The 24773-nt window shown below is 36.4% G+C and overlaps 1 protein-coding gene across 3 annotated transcripts in view; it reads left to right on the plus strand.

Annotated features, from left to right (window-relative positions):
* The window catches only part of Pask (PAS domain containing serine/threonine kinase), a 148915-nt gene extending 124360 nt beyond the window's left edge, over nucleotides 1-24555 (plus strand). For all 3 annotated transcript variants that reach the window (XM_081755504.1, XM_081755505.1, XM_081755507.1), the window contains 3 exons: nucleotides 3187-3324; nucleotides 12936-13112; nucleotides 23151-24555. In XM_081755504.1, the coding sequence (XP_081611630.1) occupies nucleotides 3187-3324; nucleotides 12936-13112; nucleotides 23151-23491 (656 nt within the window). In that variant the 3' untranslated portion in view covers nucleotides 23492-24555. The remainder of the gene's footprint in view (nucleotides 1-3186; nucleotides 3325-12935; nucleotides 13113-23150) is intronic.
* The last annotated feature ends 218 nt before the right edge of the window (nucleotides 24556-24773 follow it).

Genomic DNA, 24773 nt, shown 5'->3' on the forward strand with positions numbered 1-24773 from the left:
CTGTTGAAGGTAATGGGGCCCTTTATGTGTCCAGATGAACACAGGCACCCTACATACAGCAATGAAGAAACTAGAGATAATTTAGGAAGCAGACTAGTAGAAGGAGCCCCATTAATTACATGAACGTAGGCTACACAGCAGGAAGCACTGTTGCTACGTATATATAAGTTTTATTTTATTTTTTAAAATTTTCTTATATTTTAGAAATTTATATATCCAGTTTATCTTTAGATTTTGGGGCCCCCAAGAGAGCGGAACCCTAAGCTATAGCTTGTTTAGCTTATACGTAAATCCGGCACTGTAAATAGTATACATATACAGGCGCGCATACAAGGGTGGCTATAGAGGCTATAGTCCCCCTTGACGCTCAGGTATACACTGGATAAAATGGGCTTCAATCCTGTTTACTCTGGATAAAGAGGCACACTATGGTTTAGCTCCTCCCTTGATCATATCCTGGATCCGCCACTGTGTATATATATATGTATGTATGTATATAATTTGTGTGTGTTTAGTATGTTGTACGATGGAAGCTGATGAAAGAGCTTTATACCATATTATTCTTGGTTTTTTGACAGGTAAACAAAGAATATTTCGGGGATTAATCTATCCTAAAGATTATAATAATGTTGCTGATTTTTTCTCTTGCATGTATATTCTCAGTCCTGCAGGAAGTTTTCATTTCTTTCTTGGAATAGATAAATGAAGACTTTGGTTCGACTTCTTCACAAATCTTTGTCGAAAGGTTGACTTTATCGCTACAAACACAAAATACTTCTTATCATAGAAACCATCTACAAATACACTGTACTGCTGAAACAGAAACCATCAACTAAAGAGGTCATAAATTTTGCCATTCCTCGTGTTTGAAGTTCCCATTCTTCACAATGATTTCCTTCCTCCCGCCCCTGTTAAAAAGTTCAAAGTAGGTTTTCAAAAGGACTGGCTCCCGCTGAGAAGGAAAATGGGATGAGAAATGACTATAGTGCCATCTAGCAGTTAGACGGCCAAGTACGTGAACACGAAAAAATCTGATTTCTGATGATTCAATGATGAAGGATATAATTTCTCATCGATTGTGTAATGGATGTCTGGAAATAGCGAAAAAATAGTACAGTAGCGCACAAATACAAAGATAGTACTCCATTCTCAAAAAAGCCCGAAGTTTTTAGCTCTTTTCCTTACTGTGAAAAAACAGAAGATTTTTCCCTCTAATTTTGATCATTTTCTTATGGAAATTTGGATTATAATTATCTGTATTTATAAGAAGAAAATATCACGCACAGCGTTCAAATTGCACCTTTACAATGAGGTGCATCATATTAAGTGAGCTATTGAGGCGTTTTTGCGAAAGAACGAAATGAAACCATGATTTGCTTAAAAAATGGTTGAGATCCCATGTTAAATTGAACACCAATATTCCGGCCGCTGTGGCGCACTCCTTCTCCCTCTTAAGCACAAAACTTATGACCCCCCCCCCCCCCCACTTTATACCATTCCAAAGTACAGCCCGTTTAAAAATGTAGTTTTCTCTAGTTTTTCTGGTGATTTCACGTACTGGTTTGCAACCCTGCATATTTATTTAGACACAAAAGTTTATATTCTCCGTGTACCTCAGTCTCTCCTCTAAACATTCGTTTTTGTTTAGTGTTCGTTTGATTAGTACGTCCTGAGCAACTGTAGTTTTCGTAAACGCTTGCAAATGCAAAAATTGGCACTCCACTGACAACAAAGATGGCCGCCATTCAGAAACACTCGTACATACGACAACGTGAATGATGTTATTGACCTTCTTATACACAAGGTTCATCACACTCAAATTTTTATAATTTTCGGAGATGGTCGAGCAACCACCTCTGGACCACTTCTCACCGTGTGCGTGGGTTTTCTCGGGGTTCTCCCGTTTCCTCCCGCTTTCTTCATTCCACCATTTCATTCATTACTCATCATCACAGTCTCCTAACCGGCATAATCGTGGGACGTAAAACTAAAAGATTTCATTTTTCTGGACCACTTCGTATGGATTGACCCTATAGTGTGTCCCAGCAATCAGAATATTTGCTTGAATTGAGCATTTAGATGGAAAGAATAGTACAACATTTGTACTTCACCTTAATCGTAATGAAAAGTGAAAATTAGTCGAAAGAACAATCTTAACACTTCCGAACAATCTTTTAACAAGAAGTCTTAATGTCTTTACAAAAGTATTTCGTGTACAAATTACAACTGAAATTTGACGCCATGGTAATTTTGTGAACCTGAAAAGGGAGTACACAGAGGATTGATACCATATTTGCAAATTCTTGAAACTAAAGATTTTATAGTAATTAAACTAGATATTTTCGTTTACTTTTTTCAATGGTCCTCGGTCATTAAGTAGGTCGTTTGTTAAAAACGACAGCAAGTTAAAAACATAGAAATAGATGAATAAGAAGAGAAACACGGAAGAATTAAAATATTAACTTACTTATACCCTATATAAATAAACTATTGTTTATATTTCTGTAAACTAGATTGCAATTTTATTTAGACTTATACAAAGTATTTCAAAACAACACCGACAACGTTTGGGAGGTGATTCCTGACATCAAGATAAGACAAAAAGTATAGACCAACCTGGGTGCACAAATGCCTCCTTTCGGAGTTATAGGCTGCCGAAAATATGAAAAAACAAAATGAACTTTAAAGGTCCATAGCTTCAAAACTGTGGGATCTACTGTAGTCGGGTCAAGATTTCATTTAGGAACTAGTATGTGCGCTATGCAGATATCCATGTTTCAGAATCCTGCTGTAATTTTTGTAAAGGTAGTTGGTGATTACTTCAAATTATATGCTTGTAGCCAAACTCCCTCTATAGAAATCGTTGCATAAGTACCTCAGGATTCTGAAACATGGAGTTTTGGATAGAGAACATATTAGTTCCTAAGTGAATTCTTGACCCGAGTACGGTACGTTCTATAATTTTGGAGGTATGGACCTTTAAAGTTCACTTTTTCACGTTTTCGGTAGCCTATAACTCTGTGCACTCAGGTTGGTCTATATTGTTTCTTACCTTGGTGTGAGGAATCACCTCCCAAACGTTGTCAGTTTTGTTTTGAAACACCCTGTATTTCGAGGATTATCAGATACGTTGCTCTACCTGAAAAAAAAAAATTAACAACATCAATATTAATTTGTTTATTTCAGATCTAATGGAACTTTATTCGTCGATGCTTGCAAAATATCCAAAAGATCGTGCTAAAATGTCAGATCTTCTCACAAATAAGTGGTTGAACCAAAAGGTAGATATTGAGCAGTACAAATTTGAGGAAATAGTGAAATGTAGTAAGTATTGAACAATCTTATCTATTCAGTTTAGATATTAGTTATAAATGAAATTTGTGTTGTTTCCGCATTGCCTATCGGAATATTTTATTCAAACAAGATGCTTGTAATGTGCCCTGTAGGAAATCTGTTCAGTAGAGTGAGATTTTCTGAGTATTTCCCTAATATTCATTATATTAAACAAAATTAGTTATAAATTAGTTAAAAATAAGTTAAAATGAACGTTGCAAAATTTGTTTTACATCTACATAGAACCATGACGCAATAAATCGTGATAGTTTATTCATTTCTCATGTGAGTTCTAGCCATTTTTAATGCTACTGAAATTTTACTTAGGTTTCATTTTCTTTTTGTTCAAACTGACCTTTGACATAATTAATCTATACGACTGTATTATTTCATATAAACACAAAAACAAAATCCAAGAAGTAACTTTTTTTTTTTTTTTTATCCTCTTTCGAGGAATTTAGATTTAAGGCACAGATCTTAACTCATCCCAGTTTGCCTATGTCCTGCTATTTTGATTAATTGTTCCTGTAATAAAGTCTTGAGTCGAAAACTTCTTGTTCAAACACTGGATTCTTCTTGTAACTAAAATCAAAATAACAAACACAAGATCAAACGTAAAGATTATGAAGGTTTTTTTGAATTCCAGTATGCTTTGTAATCTGTCATCAAACTGTTTGAAAAATATATTATTAAACTTTTTTTTATATGTTTAAATTGTTTTGTTGTAGAAATTGCAAAAAGATATGTAAAAACTCTTGATTTATGCTTGTTAAAATAAAATTAATATTGACTGGTATTGTATGAAAATATTTAACAATTTGTTCCATAAATTTGTCTCGATTTTTGTTGAATAATTCGCATTGAAATATCAAGTGATTAATTGTTCCAATGGATTTACCACACCAGCAGGTATCTGAATCTCTACATTTAATCTGCCACAATTTTCTGGGAGTTAACGTAGTATGTAAAAGTAACCTAAGTAGTATTATAGTTTTTGATCTTGTCCAAGAATTTATGATTATTGAGATTGGGCGCGTGTGACATTCTGTTATTTTCCAATAATTCTGTCCTGGACCTGTTTCACTCTTCTTTCTCCATGCCAAAATTTGTTGGTGTTGATATTCCTTGATTAAATATTTAAAGTTATGATGTGGTATTTTTATGTTAGTTGTTATTCCTGACGTAACTGCTTTCCGAGATAAGTCATCCACATATTCATTATATTTTATGCCAACATTTGCTTTAGTGTAAAATAATGTAATTTGATAATTTTGGCGTCGTAGAGTATCGTAACAGGATTTAATTAGCATAATATTCCATGTCGTTGTGGTTGTCCATTTGGGATTGTTAATTGCAGTTATTACACTTAAGGCATCAGTACATATGCATGCTATCTTTATCCTTAGTTGTTTAATTAAAATCATAGCTTGTCTTATTCCAAAAGCTTCCGCTTCAAAGATGGAGGTATTTTTTGGCAATTTGTATTGACGTTTTATTTCAAGTTGGAGAATTATGACTGCCACACCTACTGGTATTTTTTTTTTTTTTTTTGTTTTTTTTGTTTTGAGCCATCTGTGAATAGTAAAATACAGTCTTAAATTATATAGTAAAATTTTCAAAATAATAGTACATAATGGTTTCAAGAAAGTATGCAACAATAGAAATATACAATTAAGAATTTCTTGGTAGCTTTTGAACTTTTTTGATGCTTCATTATATTTCGGACAGAAACTTCAGAAATACTTTTAGCCACCTTATTTAGTCTGTACGAAACTGCTGCTCGGACGTCGCAGTACGAACACTGGGCAGTTTGGCTTTCATTGAAGCCCAAAAATGTTCAATCGGATGAAGCTCCGGGCAGTGTAGAGGATTCATCGCTTTCTCAACAAAATTTACTATTTTCCAGATACGATTGCACAGCCGAGGATTCATAGTGGCATACCGCTAAATCGGGCCAAATAATATATCTACTGTTTTTTGATCATTAGTAGAAGTCGCTTATTGAGATACTTTTCACGTACAAGTCGTCGACGAGATCATGAAGAAAGACCGTGATTTTATTCCATATTCACATATGGCCTGCTGTAGCATAATCTTTCTTCTTATTTCTTCTTCTTCCTCTTCGATATTTTTCTGTTAGATGTTAGATTCCATTTGACTGCTTAGTTGACTTGTGTACCATCGGGTACAGTGTTATTACGAAAACCTGGCAATGATTTATAGTCCAGTTTCATGTAGATTTCATCCATTGTAACACGTATATCCTGTTTGAAAAGAATCGAGTCTATATAATTTTCTGAAATGCGTTCTCACATCATCTTCGTGTTTTGCACTGCGTTCTGGCGGTTTTCCTTTTCGATATGTCTTCAGAGTAATTCACCATTTAGCATGTTCCATTATTCCAATAGGAGTACCCTTATTTTTGTTCATTTTGAGATTTATTGGACCTTGTCCTTGTTTTCAGCTTGGTTGCATTCGGTTATTTAAAGAATACTCTGTAACGTATTCCTCAATTACGGTTTGAACTACACCAACACTCACTCCTGGAGTCGCTAGTTTTCTGTACCTGAGTCCTTTCATAGTGCACTACTTGCCCACAATAGATTTTCTGTTTGCTGAAAGTCTTTCTATTTTCCTTTTTTCTAACGATCTCCAAACAAATTGAACGGCAATTGCTTCTCACAGTTGCACTTAAACGAATTCCTACTTTTGATGCTTTTCTGGACAGTTGTGCTATCTATTATGCTATGACAAATTATATTTATATTAAACAGTACAGGTCTTATTTAAGTAATTCCTTAAGTATTAAATAGTGCCATTTCAGAAGTAACACTAGAATATAGTGAAGGCCAAATACTGTATGTTACCAAGTCAGCATCATTGAAATCGATTAAGTTGAATTTTATAATTCTTTTTTGTTTACCGATTGTAGCTATAGGGTGCGAATTCATAAGAAACATGACCTTGTACCTCGATTTTTCCCTTTAATTTCAATCTAAGTATAAGGTAAGCCTTTTTTTGGGGTCTAACATTAATTAATGTAGGTAAAAGTAGATCGTTACTTGCCAGAGATGGCCATTTTGCTATCGGAACTCAATCGGCTCAGGCTTGAGCCCAGTATTCGTAGTTCGGGTTCGTGTTCACTGATCTCAGTAAGGCTCACATCCAGGGTTTGCCCAAGTGGGCCCAGCCCGAAAAAACCCGGTGGGTTTTTTTCGGGTTGGACCCACCTGAAAAAACCCACTTTAAAACCCACCTGGGTTTTTGACCTATTTGTTAGTATATTATTGATACAACTAAGGTGATCACATTGTAAGTGATTTTTATCAGATTTTAGACTTTCCTTGAGCGAATTAGAGGCTTTCGCGTTAAGGTACACAACAACATTCAACATAAGACCTTTATAAAGTTCTGAATGCACTAAATGAATTTTTAAAAAAACTTACCTTAGCTTAAGATAGTTATAGAACTAATTAATGTATTCATTATGCTTATAGCCTATTTGAAGTAAAATAAGCAATTTTGTACTTTAGAAAATATTTTCCGTGAATAGTATGCTCGTCGACTTGGCGACACCGAGGGACATTATCACTCATACGTTTGAGGGGTTTAAGGTCATAGGTGCTGGTACTAATAGTACATATGTAAATACATTAGTAAAACTATTAGTATTATTTCTTACCTTTGATGTAAAACACAAGGTTCTTCAACTAAAATTTGGTTTTCCAACAATAACAGTTTAATTCAGTCATTTGTTGCTACTCTTCAAATAAGCCGCCAAGTGAACTTTGTGGTGGACAAACACCGTGTGCGTGGGTTTTCTCGGGGTTCTCCCGTTTCCTCCCACTTTCTTCATTCCACCATTTCCTTCATCACTCATCATCACCGTCTCCTTTAGCCTAACCGGCATAAGCGTGGGACGTAAAACTCAAAGATTTCATTTCATTTTTTTCTTCAAATAAGCATTCTGTAGAATCAACACTAGCAATAGCGTAAAAATTCTTGTCAAATTTAAGAAGCTTAATGCTCAGGGATCCGAAGACTATGTAACGCTTCTATTTCAAGTGCTGAGTTCAAAATTCCGTACTAGTGGAAGTTTTGATGTACACGCCGTGAAAGAAGTGCTCGGGAAATTCCCGAATTAAACGCAGAAGGATCGGAAATGAATACTTGAACAATAAAACTATTTTTATTTTACGCTTAAGCCTGCCGTACGTCCCGTAAAAAACGGGAGTGTCCCGTTTTTGGGCCCGAGTGTCCCGCGTCCCCGTAAATTTAGTCGGGACAGGGAAATATCCCGTATTTTAACTCCGTTCCATTTTTGCTATCAATATCAGCTTATTCGAAAAGTGAAAAACAAAAAATTCGACATTGGTTTGGGATCCTATAATTAGTGAATGAACAATACACTGTTGCATGTAAGAGTTTCGAGGAAGTTATAACACCACCCTGTTCGACTTGATAGCGAGCGAAATTTGCAATGCTACTTTTTCCATTGCACTTGATGGAAACTCGGATACGCTCCGGAACATTAAAAAAAAAAGGCTTTAAGTGTTTCTACATTTACAAACACAGGGAAGATTACTAACATTTTCTTCAGCAACACATTAGATAAGTTAACAAAAATTATAACCTTTTTCAGAGGCTAGGGGCACAGAATTGTGCTTTGGTCCAGGTCTTAGAAAAATGTAAATACGGTCCTGACAAATACACACGACCCAAGGAGAAAAATAAGCTTTTCATCAGATTAAACTGACGAACGTAATTTTAGCAGATACAGCCATGTAAATAAATATTGTTAAACGCGCGAAAAATATAGAAAGTAGATTGTACCACTGATTTAAATAATTTGTATATTGTTTTCTTGTAAAGCATTTTTATAGCACATGAACTTTCGCCTATTATATTATTGAAAAAAAATAAAATGAAATCTTATAGTTTTAGTCTCACGGTTATGCCTGCTATGCTGAAGATGACGGTGATGATGAGAAATGAATGAAATGACAGAATAAAGAAATTGGGAGGAAACGTGAGAATCTCGAGAAAACCCACGCACAAGGTGTTTGTCCACCACAAAGCTCACTTGACGCGAGCTAGGATCGAACTAGGAACCCCATGCACTAGAAGTGAACGCTCTACCACTGAGCCACCGCGGCCTATTATACTTTTGTTCATAACCAGACTACAGTTCATTGCATTGTGTTGGAAAGTTGTGGAGAAAATATGGCAGGTTTATTTACGCTGGAAGATGTTAATTTCATATAAGACATTTTAAAACATTTATTTATATCATACATTAATTGTATCTTTGTTTTAAATTAATAGACCCCTTTTGGTATTCATATTTGGCGAAAGTCAGTCAGGCTTCTGGATGACTTGATCTACATTTATTCGTTTGTTTGCCCCGAGCTCCTTCATGGCTATGCGGTTAGTCTACGTGTCTTCGGCGTGGGACCCGGGTTTGCCTCCCGGAGGGAGCTCATGTGGTTCGGATTCCACGTTAATCAGTAGGTCCCGTCTCATATAGCCTCGCTGCTGAAAGGGACGTTAAACACAAAATCAACTCAACTCGTTTGTCTGCCTCTACCACAAACACTACAGGGTACAACTTTTGGCCTTTTAAGTTAAAATTTTCAGAATACAAGCACGAGACACTCTAAATTTCCTGTATAGATTTTGGCGGCATACCAACGTAAAATATCAAAATGGCGGCCATTTTTTCAAAACAGCGAGTATCCACGCTACGAAGCTCAATTTTCAGTCTTTTAAGTTGAAATCTTGACGGTGGAATCACGAGATATGCTAAATTTGCTGTATAGATTTTCTCGGTGATCGAATGTAAAATTTCAAAATGGCGGCCATTTTTTCAAAACAGCAGTGAGTAGAAAATCGTTGCAAATTGTGACAATGACAATCTTGAAATATAAATCACATTTTTACACTTTTACCCCAAAGACATTGAAATACTTCGAAAAAACCCGATTAAACCAGAAAAAACCCAATTAAACCCGAAAATACCCGAAAAAACCCATATGGGCCCAGGTGGGTTGGGCTTTTTCAAAAAAGCCCGGGTTTTTTCAAACCCTGCTCACATCAGCTCACATTCACACTTCCACGAGCTCGGGTTGGCTGTCCTCATTGGGCCTCCTATTGGCTGTCACTCAATAATTGAACTCTAGACCGATTGAGCCGGAGAGCGAGGCTGCGAGTTTGAATATCTCTGGTATTTTGACAGAAAATATGAACCTGTAAATAGTATAAAGGTGCATTATGGTTTCCTCCTTTGTCTTAAGCTTAATGTTCAATTGTACAGGAACAAAAGCCCAACTATCCTATGTAAATCCAGTTCCATTATAATTGTCAATTTTTATAGTATATACTTTATATTATTCCTCCAACTTCTTGGTATACCCAAATGTCTCTTAATCAGTCTTTAGATTTCCAAATGAACTTCCAAAGCATCCTACCCATATTTTACGTGTAATTGGCAATCTTCTGTATTCTGCAAGTCTTGATTTCTTCATAGTCGTTGAGAAATACAGTATTTCTTGCCGTACTTCCTGGAAAACTGAGGACGGTAAACAAAGCTAAATGATGACTATGCAAGGCCAAACGAGAACCATAGTTCCACAGAAAAGTACAGGAGATCAGTTAAAGAAAATACAGTAAGATCTCTCGTAACTCGTAATATCAGAACAACTACACTATTATATTCCTTGTTAATTGGCCTCGGGTAGGCAAATCATTACAAATACATTATACAAGGGCTTATTCTAAGCGGCTCATTGACTAAGAGAAATCACGTCAGTTCTTACGTATGTTGGGCGGCCGGAACTCGCCCCAAGCAACTCATTCCAAAAAGTTTAGTGTATGCCCCCCTACACTGGGTTTGTATAAAGGTATTTTAAAATTTTTGTCCACGTGGTATCGCTATGGATTCTTACACGAAACTTAAGGGAAATTGTTAAATTAAAACTTGAATTGCTGAAGAAAATGGCGAGATGAGTCAGCAGATCGAAATTGAATGCAAATTATATTCATATTTATATGACAAACTGGAAATACATAGTGTGTACCCAATTATCGGACAAAATATTGTATCCAGTAACGGCCATGTTCCATGGTTGCCTTGCCGGCTACGAAAGATCTTACTGTAATAGAAGCATTTAGCTAAGGGAACAAAAATTAAAGCAAAAAAAGAATAGTTTTTAATTCACGAACATGTAATATTACCCGTAATATCAAGTTTACGTTTTGTTTTCCACGAAGGTATCTAAAAGATCGTCTCATCCATCCAGTTTTAGCTTGTGGCTAATTTCACTATTTGTCAATTGTAATGGTGCGTTTTATAGCTTTTGTGTACAGTTCTGTGTTCATTTTTTCATTTCATTTGTGTACGAAAATAACAATGATTATTAAGCTATTATAATGAGGTCGTTAAATATAGTGGTTGAATTACTAATGGACATTTGTCATAAAATTATTTTTATTTTGATGCTGACTGAAAAGTCTACAATATAATAGACTATACATATTAGTCACCTAAAAGCGCTGTGACATCACAGTTTACTTCCTTTCTTAGTAGACCGAACGGAGAGAGAAAGGAGCTGTCAGATAATCGGACTTGATGAAAAACAGTGGTGATAAATAAATAAGAACATTGATAGCGTAGCCGATGGTTTTGTAGCAGGGTTGGCTGTTAAAAAAAAAAAAAGAAAAAAAACTGGTTTAAACCAAAAAACGAAAAATGTTTGTAAAAGTGTAAGCGTTTCTAAAATCTTGATGAACACACATTTGTGGGTTATCGCGTGTCACTTCCGCATATTATTCGTATTATATTGAGACCTAAATTCCCCATTCATTACTCAGAGAATATACTACAAAAGCAACTTTTATATATATATATATATATATATATAAGTTTATGAATGTTTCTATTGAGATTTTTTTAGTTTATTATGATGGTTATGCAATTGCAATCAAAGAAAAATTCTAAATATTGTTTCGTTTTAATAATGTTTACTATTGATAAAATTCATCGAAATATCTATTTTTTTTTGGGGGGGGGGGGGGGTCATTTACTGAAATCAAAAGTATCTTTGGTATCTGTTTATGTAAAAATGGGTCAGAGCCAAAGTGGACTCAAATAATTCTTATCTTTGTTCACTTTTCTTAGTGATATGCAAATTAAGTCGTCGTATTTCTTTAACTTAGACTAGCAAAAGTCATAGTGAACTAACTTGGACTTAATTAGTTCTTCTATACTCTGAAGTGTTTTGAAATTGTCCATCTGTAATTATGTATAATGCTTTCACTTGTGGAACTGTTTATGTTTTTGTCCTTCTCAAATGACTCTTGACAATTAGACATATATATAGGGTGTTTAAAACAACACCGACAACGTTTGGGAAGTAATTCCTGACACCAAGATAAAAAGTATAGACCAACTTGTGTGCACAAATGTTCCCTTTCGGATAGGCTGCCGAAAACATGAAAAAATGAACTTTAGAGATCCATAGCTTCAAAACTATGGAACGTACGTAGTCGGTTCAAGACTTCACTTAGGAACTAGTATTAGTTCTATCCAAATATCTAACTTTTAGAATCCTAAGGTGCTCACGGAACATTTTTTATGGAGGGAGTTTGGTTACTGGCATATAATCTGCAGTACTCACCAACTACCTCTAGAAAAATAGTTGCGGAAGTACCACAGGATTCTGAAAGTCGGATATTTGGATAGGACATACACTAGTTTCTAAGTGAAGTCTTGAAATTTAGTTTTTCATGTTTTCGGCAGCCTATAACTCCAAAAGGAAGCATTTGTACACCCAGGTTGGTCTATATATTTTGTCTTATCTTGGTGTCAGGAATCATCTCTCAAACGTTGTCGGCGTTGTTTTGAAACACCCTGTATTATAAGTATGTAAAGATCAATACAACGTATCAGGAGTCCTTTGAGAGTGAGTCGGCAGGCATCGCATTTGTGGCCAATTAGTCGCGGTTTCGAGTTCAAAAAATGGAGGATAATTTGTTTCGGATGTAAGTCAAGAAACGGTTTGGACTCCGCTTTAAGCTTATGTGACCCCTTCCAGCATAACCCGGCTGTTGCATAATAGCACCAAGGTGTAACAAACTTATTTCTGTACATATATGATATAAATACATAGAGCAAATTATTTAAACCAAAAAAAAACGGTTTTTTTGTTTTTTTTCAATAAAAACCATGGTTTTTGCCAACCGTTTTGTAGGTATATTATTTTTGGATGTATGACTATGCCTACATTGCCAACACTTACTTATTCCATTCTCTTAACCTCATGCCCCTGCCCTCATTGTACATTAATTCCTCCCCCCTTATTTTCACGCGCTTCTACGCCATACATCAGCCAGGTGGAAATGACTGATATATAGTTGTTGCGTGGTTTTAGGTAGTTAGAGTGAATATTGTGAAATAAATAAATATGGTTGTTGAAAGAAAAGTCTAGGTACGAAAAACCTTTAGCTGTCAGTATATTCATTAAATTTTACGTATGAAATGCTTCTTTTCATTCCTAATCCTTTAATATTGCGCTAATGTTAAGTCATAACTCTTACTTCTTTAGCACCAGAAGAAGCTCATCCTCCAATGCACTTCGTTGAAAAACTTCAGCGTGCCAGAATAGAACACGATGAATCTCGTAACTCTGAACGTACAGATAGTTCTGCTTCTGTATATAGTGTAACTACAGTAGAAAATTTTGATGATGAGGAAGTTGATGATTTTAAGGAGTCTGAACAAGGTACGTAGATGTATGTTCTTTACTTTTGCAGAAAAATGATGATAAAAATTAATTTCCAAATTAAGTAATCTTATTAACGCAAGACGTAATACCACAAATAATAAGATACAGGGGAAAAATGGTGCACTCTTGGATTAGACACAATGTATGTGTCATCTTTTGGGAGAGAAGTATGTGTTATATATATCTATACATGCATGTTTATTTCAGGAGTGGCATAATTCAGAAATCGCCCTTATTGACGTATGGGCAGAAAATGAAAGCTAATCTTGATGTCTATCTCTGGCAAAAATTTCACAAATGTGCTTCCAAAACTGAGCCCTAGAGAGCACTTTCTGTCGTTCTTGCGCTCATTTGTTTTCATTGTATTTCGAAACTTTCAAACGCTTCTGAAAAGTTAGGAATTTTGAGTCATGTTATTCTTGAAATAAACGGGTCCTGCTGTTTGGTGATGTTTTTTCACTAGACCGTGAATGAGAATTTGTAATCTTCACAGCAGTGAAGGGCAGTTTCTAACGGGCTGCAAGACAGAACAAAATAAGAACCAAATTTGGGGGCCGTTTTCTACTTTGTTTCCTTTCCCCTGAAGCCACGTTTCGTTGAATGTGCGTAAGTAATATATTTTGTGATTTTTTTTTTTTTAAATTCCCCATGTCTTTTATTTCATGTGTCTAGACCAATTAGTACCTGTACTGCAAACATTTAAAAGTAACTATATGAAAGTGCATTTTTCTCAAAAACCCGCCCGATACCAGCAGTCTTGATTTACAGATGAGTTTGGTAACCAAAGGTTACGAAAATGTCACTTTTTTTTAATTTTGTGTCTCGTTTATCCAAAGTATGTAAACCCAGATTCACATGCGATAAAATACCAGGGATATATAATCTTTTGTAATCTCAATTTATAGGTAGCATGTGAATCCTTTCTGTTCGGATTACACAACTGCGACTTTTAATATCATGAATAATACGTCATGAAACATGCAAAAGATCTTAACTGTTTATTAGTAACAATAATAAGAATAACAGTGTCATTTGGATACATTACATATTGCGTAAAACTTATTTAAAAAATATACATTGATATACCAATAATTTAATCAGAATCATTTTATTTTTAACTTTCCACTTTTAAGGCAATGAAGATCTCTTTTGTATGTTAATTCAATCCTTTTCTTTTCGTATTTTGTTATAAAAATAAACCAAACAGATTGTTTGCCCCTCGTTTCTGCATTCCCAATATGACCTGTCATAACAGGTCTACACACAGTGCCTTGATTGATTATTATTGACCGGTGTCAGTTAACAAAACTGAGGGGCACGTATAAACCAAAAAAAAAAGTTTCTTCGTCATATAAAAATGTTTCCCTATTCCATTATTTCGTCATCGCAAAAAATTCGCCTAATTTAATAGACAGCGGGTCTTAACGTCACAAGTACATATCTTTAAAAGCATCTATGTTTTCGTCATTCAAAATACTTTTCATTTTATTTTGTACATCGCCAAAATTTATTTTCTGATTACTTTGCCGTCTGGCATTAAGTAATCATCATAAGATTTCCCAGTAGCCATAGCCCTCATTGTATTTCTCCAACTGACCATCAACACGCAATAAAAGGAAGAAAAAAAATAGAAAATCATCTCCGTCGACACATCAAAGTACTGTGTAAATGCTACCTTTCCTAACTTTAATCCGTTTCTCTCACTCTTCACCAACCCATGCCCAAATTTCAATACCACAGTTCAATGTTTATCCTTCAAAGCGATTTTGATCATAATTCGCACATAATTATTTCAATATAGCATTAGTCATTTAACTTGAAAAAATATACGAGTAGTAGTTTATTCTTGGGGATGAGTTTTTTTTTTTTTTCGGTCAATATTCTTAAAAATGACAGCTTATTTTGTTCATATCTCATAAATAAATATTTCATTAATAGTATGACAATATAACGCAAGTCATTTGTACTGGAGAAATACAGAAGGTCGGTCCACATATATGGAAATTAAGTAGAACGTCCGCCAGGGGCGCTAGAATCGCACAGACAGTAAGCACAGCGAATCAATTAGAAACCAGTTGTGTGGAGAATTCGGTAGCAGGAAATGAAGTACTTCGAGTGTAAAATGCCTCCAAAAGTGACCCCATCACCACCACTCTTTCCGACATCGGATACAGCTACAGTGCAATTGTGAAACAGTGTTCATCCAAGGATTTCACTATTTCCAAGAAGGGTTCTCAAACGCAACAAAAATGCACGCCCAGAGGAAGCGGGTGTGCGCATTGGCACGAAAACGAACACTTCCGTCCCAAACGTACAATGGATGTGGTTCGACAAGTGCAGAAGTTGGTGACCCAGGAGAATCCGGCGCCACAAAGAGACATTGCCAGGAGTGTTAGAAGATCCAAATCAACTGTGCAGAAGATAATCAGCCAGGATTTACGCCTGCAAGTGAAGCATAAGCCACGTGTTCACACACACACACACACACACACACAGTCAAACACACCTGGGAATGCAGGGTCCGTTGCAAATGGCTGTGTGAACGGTATTTAGCGGGTGACAAATGGAAATACGTGGTCACGTTAGACAAGGCCTGGATCTATTTGTCAAACTCCAAGCGGATTTGAACCATTTACTATCATCCCGAGGATGCCAAGGACCATGCCAATTGGGTTCGCACTTGACGCGAAAATTTTCCCTGTGGCTTCATGGTGGTTGCAGGTTTTTGCCATAAAGAGAAACTTTCCCTGCGTAGAGTTGCACGAAATGTTAAAATTAATGCAGTATATTATCAACAACACATTCTGGAGCCATTATACCGGCAGCATATTCCCGTCGTTGCATGGTGCTGAGGTGTCGAAAGTCTTCATTAAGACAAAGCAGCCAGCCACACGGCTCGAACAACTGTGGCATACATGGCCTACGAAACACGTGAAACTGGAATCCATCCTATCCCATATTCAGACATCCCTGTCTAGTATCCCGACGCTGCACCAATGGACTTTTGTGCTTTCGGGTGTTTGAAGCGAGCGATTTCCTTACGTCGCCCACACGCCTTGACTGGCTTGTGGAAAGTTTGCAAGGAAGAGTGGTTCAAACTTGATCAGATTTCTCTGAACAGAAGTCTACTCCAATGGAAACTTCGGTGTCCGGCTATAGTTTATAGTCAGGGTCATCATATCGAGCACAGCCGCTAGTGGAAATACGGCTTTACGCCCTAGTGTAGAGGACACAAAATCGTTTCCATAAATGTGGACCAACCTTCTGTATACAAGAGCACTATTCTTGGGGATGAGGTGATTTTGTTAATGTTTCATAATACATACGAGAAACCTTCCGAAAGTGTCATCAGTTTTTTTTTATCACATGGAAACTGTCGCCAAACACACACACACCGTGGCATCGTAACGTGCAATCAATTTGAAGAAACCACTGTGGAAAAACTCGGTGTCCTGCGATGCAAGGAATTGTCGCACAGCCTGCTCCATCTCAGCATTGTTTTGGAAGTGACGTCCCGAGAGTGCGACTTTCAATGCAGAGTACAGGTTGAAATCCGATGATGCAAGATCGGGGCTGTAGGCAGGATGATCCAATCTCTCATCCGAAGTGACGAATCTGATCTTGTGTGAGTCTTTCTATGTATGGTTTTGCGTTGTTGTCCAAGAGAACAACATCTTCACTCAAGAGACCTGGTCTCTCTCCTCGAATGGCAGACCTGTATTTGGTGAAGGTGTCACATTAGCGTGGCGCATTGATGGTCCCTTCATGGAGGAAGTTCAGGAGAAGCACACGTTTCGCGTCCTAGAACACTGACCATAACCTTTTCTGCGGAGGGTGACACTTTGATTTTCTTCGGCACTGCTTAACTGGATGCTTCCACGTCATTGAGGCGGCCTTCGTTTCTGGGGTAAAGTGGTGCACTTATGTCTCATCGCCTGTGATGTTTCTTAACAAACTCATTTCTCTCGCGCGTACCGCATCAAGTGATCGAGGCTGATTCCCATTCTTGCACTCTTGTGATCCGAGGTCAGGTTTCTCGACACACATCTTGCAGACATTTCTCGGTAACCCAACACATCATGGAGCATGTGATGGACCTGACACAACCAATACGCAGCGTGTATGCCACGTCTGACACAGTTATGCACCTATCCGCTAACACCGTGTTCTGTGCTCTAGCAATGTTTTCATTCGTGGATGGGGTGGGACGCCATCTTCCTCCTCCACACACTGCCTTTCTTCACTGAACTTCAACACCAGCGACCAACCATTTGACAAGACGTCACCTCCTCACCATACACGATCTGTAGGCATTCATGAATGACGGACACACTAGTCTCACGTGCCCATTCATACTGGATAACAGCACGCACTTCCATTGGCGACCACGTTGTCTGCCATCGTGATTTGTACTCGAATAACCTCGAGCACCCGGTCTGCTGCTACTCTTGTTTTCTTCAGCGCTCTGCGCTTGTGTCATTTCACCTCCGCTGACGTTCCTTCCATCATTGGACCAGCAACCGGTGTGGTTTCTTATGGCGATTGTGTTTCACCTATTCTACCATCTCGTTCAAAAAAAAAAAAAAGAAACTTTCGGAATGTCCTTCGTACTTCATCAATAACACTATAATATTGCGTAAATTATTCTTTATGAAAAAGTTGAAAAGAGGTAGTTCATTTTTGGGGGTAATTTTTTTTTTCGAATACAAGTCAGGCGATTTTGTTTACATTTCATAAATAAATATTTCATTAATATGCCTATAATGTTGCATAAATCACTTCCATGAGAATATTCACAAGGGATAGTTAATTCTTGGCGGTGTTTTTGAGTTTTGTAAAATATTACTAATGACATTTCGTGAAATATTTTATAAACAAACTAGCTGAACCTGCACTCTCTACACAGTGCATTATTAATATTTGAACATGAATGTCAAACCTCACAACATCAGTACAAGTTCCTTTGAAGACACAAATGAAGGACATCTTGAGAAAAATTGGCAAGGGGCACCATAAATGGGAGATTTTTCGATTATTTTTTCAATATCTCGTACCGTTTGCAAGATTGAGCCTACTTCCGGTTGGAGTTTATAATTCATGTATGATCAGTGTTTTCTTTCTTCTTGCATGCAGTATGTAATAAGCAAATACATTACACACACAATTAATTATAATGACAGTGATATATTGTGTTCATTGGGCAAAACACTCCAAACAATAAAGATTCAACTTGCTGTTAGAGTAGAGAAGTGGTTATCCTTCGTTTTTCATTATTATATAAATGTAACCAAGAAAGTTCTGTCGCTTTTTGTGGAGGTTTGTATTTCACACTGCAAGCTAACCCCCTCGTCATATAGACGTGGCAATGATCGTAGAGCTAAAAAGATGGAACAACTGCCACTTGTAAGCTTTTCCACAACTGAATACAAACAAAAGCGGGCCTAATTGCTGCAACATGCGTAGTTTTTGAGATCTAGCATGAAATATATTCAAACGGTTTAAATTTTTCCGGGCTACGACCATCGTCACGCACGTGCTTTCTTTGCGTTTTTACCATGTCCTTCCTTTTTCTTCATGTAATATCAGTCATGATTTTTTTGCAATAATTTATTCATGTACCAAATTACTTTGTGGTCTAAGCAGCAATTTTTTAGAACTTTGCCCTACTGAGATATTACGCACCAAAAATGGCATCAAAATCACTCGGACCCCCATAAATCATAGCTGTTGATATTTCTGCGGACTCTTTACATGTTATAGTATTCAACATAAAACTTATGAACCCCCACTTTATGCCATTCCAAAATACAGTCCCTTTAAAAGTGTAATTTTCTGTAGTTTTTCTGGTGATTTCATGTATTGGTTTGCAACCCTGCATATTTATTTAGAAGAAGAGTATATATTCTCCGCGTACCTCAATCTCCTGTAAACATTTATTTTTGTTTGGTGTTCGTCTAATTCGTACGTCCTGAGCAACTGCAGTTTTCGTAAACACTTCAAAATGCCGCACTCCACCGACAACAATGATGGCCACCATTCAGGAACACTTGTATATATTTTTTTCTAACAAATCCATATCCGTCCGAGTACACCTCATTGCGTCTCTTGAGACCTTTCAAGTTGCGAGCATGCAATGAGTTTTGCCATTCAGATTTAAGCAAAACGCCTGCAATGTCCGTCAACCCGCCATACGTAACTTCTCTACTGGTTGCTTAAAACCGTACTTTCGGCTTGCAACAATGTTAATCTTATGGGCTCAAAACGGCCCTTAAAATGTGGAATAGAATAATAACGACACGATTTTTGAAAATTTGAATGAGAACTGGACAATCTACACAAAATTTGGAATTGTCCAGTGAAAACGGCATGTTTCTAGCACGTGTTTTTTCCGAAATCCCATTGTCGAAAGGATTGGCGACAAACATATAAACCTAGCATTTTAGTTTATAGACTAGCTGAACCTGCGCTCTTTACACAGCGCATCATTCACATATGAGCATGAATCTCCTTGTTATTCCTCACATCTTACATGTCCCTTTGCAGACACAAGTGAAAGAAGTCTTGGTAAAAATCGGCAAGAGATACCGTAAAGGAGAGATTTTTTTTCGATTACTTTTTCAATATCTCGTACCGTTTGCAAGATTTGAGCCTACTTCTGGTTGCCGTTTTTAATTCATGTATGATCTGGGTTTTCTTTCTTCTTGCATGTAGTATTTAATAACCAAATACATAAAATAAGTAACTCTATGGCCTATGGATCCCGGAAGTTCAATGCCGCGTTCACAAAAGCTCTCCACGGACTTTTATCCTTAGCCAATTGGATTCAGTTTCTACTTTATTCCTATTTCTGCGAGATCCATCTTAATATTGTTCTCCCATCTGCGTCTACGTCTTCCTAATGGTCGTTTTCCGGCTGGTCTTCCAGTTTGCGCTCGTTCTTTCTTCCATCCTGGCTGCATGACCTGCCCTCTTAGATTTGATGACTCTAACAATGTTGGATAAACCGTATAAATTATGTAGTTCCTCGTTATGAAGATTCCGCCATTCCCTATCCCCGTTTCTCTTGGGTCCGAATATTCGTCTCAGGATCTTATTCTCAAATACTTTCAATCTATGTTCTTCGTTGCGAGTAAGAGACCATATTTCGCAACCATATAGAACAACAGGCATGATTATCGTTTTGCACATTTTAAAAATAATCTAATAATTACACATACAATCAATTATAATGTCACTGATATATGGTGTTCATTGGGCAAAACACTCCTAACAATAAAGATTCAACTTAGACTGGAGAAATGGTTATCCTTCGTTTTTAATTATAATTTGGCCATGAAACAAACACCTGAGAGATATGCAGTCCCTATATACAATTATATGGTGTTGGAATGTATAATAGGTAGGATATGATGCTTTAGTTTTTTGTGTTTTTAATTTCAACACTTCCAGTGTACCCGTAAAAATGTAATAAATAAATAATGGTATTTTTTTTAATATTGAATTAGAACTGGACAATCTACGCAAAATTTGTAATCGATCAGTGAAAACGTCATCTTTCTAGAGCCTGTAGTTTCCGAGATCTCACTGTCGAAAGGATTTGCCACAAACATATAAACATACACAAACGTATAGTTTAAAAAACTCCAGAAATGGCAGCACAATTCATTTGCATTTATTTCGGAGAAGTCTTATTAAAATGCAAAGGCTTTGAACAATAATTTAAAAGGATAAACTTTGTGAAAAAGATCTCTTTAAGTAATTTATTTAGATTACACCTTTTTAAAAATATTTGTCTTTGTTATAAACGTGAAATTACAAATAGCCGTAAATCAAAGGTTTGAAAGCTAAAGTTATAGGTTGAAGCTCAGTCGTTCTTAATTAATATTGTAGCATTTTAGTAGATAGATATTTCATTAATAACTCTAACATACAGCTTAAGTTATTTCTTATGAAAAAATCTACAAGTGTTCTCAGATTCCATTCAAGTTAGACAACTCTCACTACTTTACGGTGTTGCAGGTTGTATACTGTTCAGTCTGTGCGAAGATGGGCATGAGGGTGAGAAGGGAAGAAAAGAAGGTTCAAATACTTTGTTCAAATCTAGTTTCCGTGTACGAAGAACTAGGATTTCTGCTAGTGTGTAATAATTCCAAAATATTTACTAACTTTTAAGTAAAGTTGAGTTTTACGAGGGCTCTTAAATTGAGCAATTTACATGTTATGTAATTTTCTGTCGTAAACTATTTACGAGTCAGAGCTCTAGGAATATGTATATACCACCGAACTACTGTGTGGAATCAAGGACATAGTAAAAAATAGCAAAGTTGAGAAAATAACCGAAATTTACCCATTCTTTTGCTGAACTACTGGGAACCCTTTTAGGACTCTAGATGTTTTTTGTATTTGGTCTAGGAATTAATTCGTGCGGGTGGACAAGAGATGGCGCAACGAACGGAGCGTCCCACAGTTCCGTGTATCCACACATGTGTTGCAAACCCCTGTCATCGCGTATCATTCGTAGTATAGGGCAGTGGATTAAAGCGTCAACAACACCAGTTTGTACTTAAGTGAACATGGCGCAATTTGTGCCTGATAAAGTGTTTTTGCGGGGTGTCCTGCTGCATTACTTTAACATGCAGAAAAGTGCGACTGAAAGTCATCGTATTTTGGTGGAAGTGTATGGTGACCATGCTCTAGCTGAGCGAACGTGTCAGAAGTGGTTTGTACGGTTTAGAAGTGGTGATTTCGGCTTGGCAGACCAAGAGCGAGCTGGACAGCCAAAAAAATTTCAAGACGAAGAATTGACAGCATTGCTCGAGCAGGATTCGTGTCAAACGCAGGAACAACTTGCAGCAGCATTAGGCGTTGATCAAACAACAGTCTCCAAACGCTTGAAAGCCATGGGAATGATTCAAAAGATGTCACATTGGGTTCCACATGAATTGAAAGACAGAGACGTTGAAAGACGAAAAACCATTTGCGAATTGCTGCTTCAACGACAGAGCAGAAAGGGGTTTCTGCATCGAATTATTACGGGTGATGAGAAGTGGATCCATTACGAGAATCCTAAACGAAAAAAGGCCTGGGTGAAACCAGGTGAACCAGGTCCATCACAACCAAAACGAGATATTCACTGTGCAAAGGTTATGCTGTGCATATGGTGGGATATGAAAGGTGTGGTGTACTATGAGCTGCTGCAACCGGGTGAAACTATGAATGGAGAAAGTTATCGACGACAATTAATGCGTTTGAAGCAAGCTCTGGCCAGAACACGACCAGAATGGGAGAACAGACATGATAACGCTCGCCCACATGTCGCGAAACCGGTCAAAACCTATTTAGAAAATGTCGGATGGGAAGTTTTACCCCACCCGCCGTATTCACCAGACGTTGCTCCTTCGGACTACTACTTGTTCGATTGCATGAACAACGATTTGATTGGACAGCGGTTTACTTCTTCAGAAGATATCGAAACATGGGTCTCTGACTGGATCGCTTCCAAGGATGAGGACTTCTTTCGCCACGGAATCCGTACATTGCCTGACAGATGGGCGAAAGTGGTGGCTAGCGATGGACAATATTTTTCTTAAGGTATTTATGTATTTTGTGTTTGTACTACAGCTTCAATGTGTGCGTACCAACCGCACGAATTAATTCCTAGACCAAATAGTTTTGATGGTTTTACAAGTATGAATACAATGAAGAGAAAATTTATCAAAACTTTTTTTTTTTTTTTTTAACAAAAATTGACTTAACTGTCTTACTGAAGTGTTGTAGCTCGTTAGGAAAGCGTTTGTCCACTTTCACAGTTTCTAAAAATAATGTTTTCGAGTTATAGCTGTTGAGAAGATTTTGCAATCTGTCGATTTCAAACTTCGTAGAAATTATACAGAATAAAAATTTGGCTCTACCATTATTCGGCCGAATATTAATTTTATAGAATTACTTAACAAGAGACTATACACAGTATTTTTATAATAAATATAATTTACTTGAGGAGAGATTGGCAGCTTTTCACTTTTTCTTTGATTTTAGATCGAAACAGTGAAGAAAATGGTAGTACATCAGCAGGAGAGTCTTCACCAAAGGAACATGTGTCGGTGGAAGGCCTCACAGAAGTCCTTGAAAGCCTCAATGTAGATGAAAGTAAGTCAAATGAAAGTGAAACTGATTTGGAAGAACATGACAACTCAGACAATGGCGTTACAAAAGAAAGCTCTGACGCTGATAGTGAGACAAGTACAGATGATGATGATTGCAAGTATACAACTGATCCCGATACAAGGACCAGCAGTTCCTCTTCAACTGCGGAGAAAGAAGACTTAGATGATAGTTGGGACCCTGACTACTATTACGAACAAGATAGTTTTTCTTGAACCAATTTTCTTAACGCATTTCTTCATTTTTATAACTAAGAAAGTTGTTACTGTTACCATCTTCTTTTCTTTCCTTTTTTATTTTTATTTTTTTAATTTTTCACTTCAGAAACTGTTCATTTGTGTATTGACACTAGTTAGTTTTATAACGTTTAATATCTTTTAGAATCTATTAGCTAGTTTGTTTCGTAGTTATGTGTTAAAAAAAAGAAAAAAGTTGTTTAAACAATGTCTTGAAGAGTATTCTTGCCATTTCTGTGGGAAATCTCAAAGAGAATGTTGTGTTTTAGTCTCATGTTTGTTGGATTTGGAAGAATAATGAATCAAAGTAATAATTGAGAAATTATGGTAGTGCCTTTTGTTGATGATGCGAGTGCATAAAATCTGTATTTTTGAGTATGTTTGAAGAAGAGCTGTTTAGTGGTACTGAAAAAGGAAACATTTTAATGTATGTGGTAATTGAAAAGGAAAAAATGAGTTGTTGATAAATGTGTTACAAATTATGTAGAATTATATACAGTGATAAAAGTTATTGTAAGTATATCTTTTGATAGTTAATAAATAAATAAGTAAAAGCTTGTCGATAACTTTGAAAAAACGGGATGCCTTCTAGAACAGAGTTACGCACTGAATTCATCAAGAAATGTATGATACATATGTATGTATATTATGTAATTTACACTCTATTTCAATCCTAAGAGCATTTAATTAACATACTCAGTGAACAAAGAAAATGGAGTATCAAAATTATTTTTAGTCAGAATTACAGGCACTGTTCAACTCAAAGATTCTGTCAAATATATAATCAAACATTGTCATTCTCTATCGATGGACAACATAAACTGTTTTCATTATTAATTCTCTAAACAAATTATAATCTTTGAAATGTGTAATAGGTGCTAACGAAATGTCCGCTTATTTCAAGAAAAATATTATTGGCATTTATTAGCGTAGTAAAAATGTCTCAAACACAAATTTATGTCTTTCTTTAGTCTGTACTTCATTCTTCTTTGTAAACAACAAAAAGAAAGTAATAATAAATTGCATGTTGTTACTGTTACAAATGTTTGGTTTACTTTCAGTAAGATAATGTATTTTATGAAAGTGTTTACTATAACGATGATTAATACTTAACACAAGAACTGTCTTCGAATATAATATTTATAGAAGATATAGTGCAGTGCATATATAGTAAATAATTTAATTTCTATTTTTTAGTTAATTACGAGAAGTGACTGAAAAGTTTTGAGCCTTGAGGAAACTATAAGAAGTACAGATTTTG

This window comes from Thermobia domestica, chromosome 4 (genome assembly GCF_964235325.1).
Source record: "Thermobia domestica chromosome 4, izTheDome1.hap1.1, whole genome shotgun sequence".
Taxonomy (NCBI): Eukaryota; Metazoa; Arthropoda; class Insecta; order Zygentoma; family Lepismatidae; genus Thermobia; species Thermobia domestica.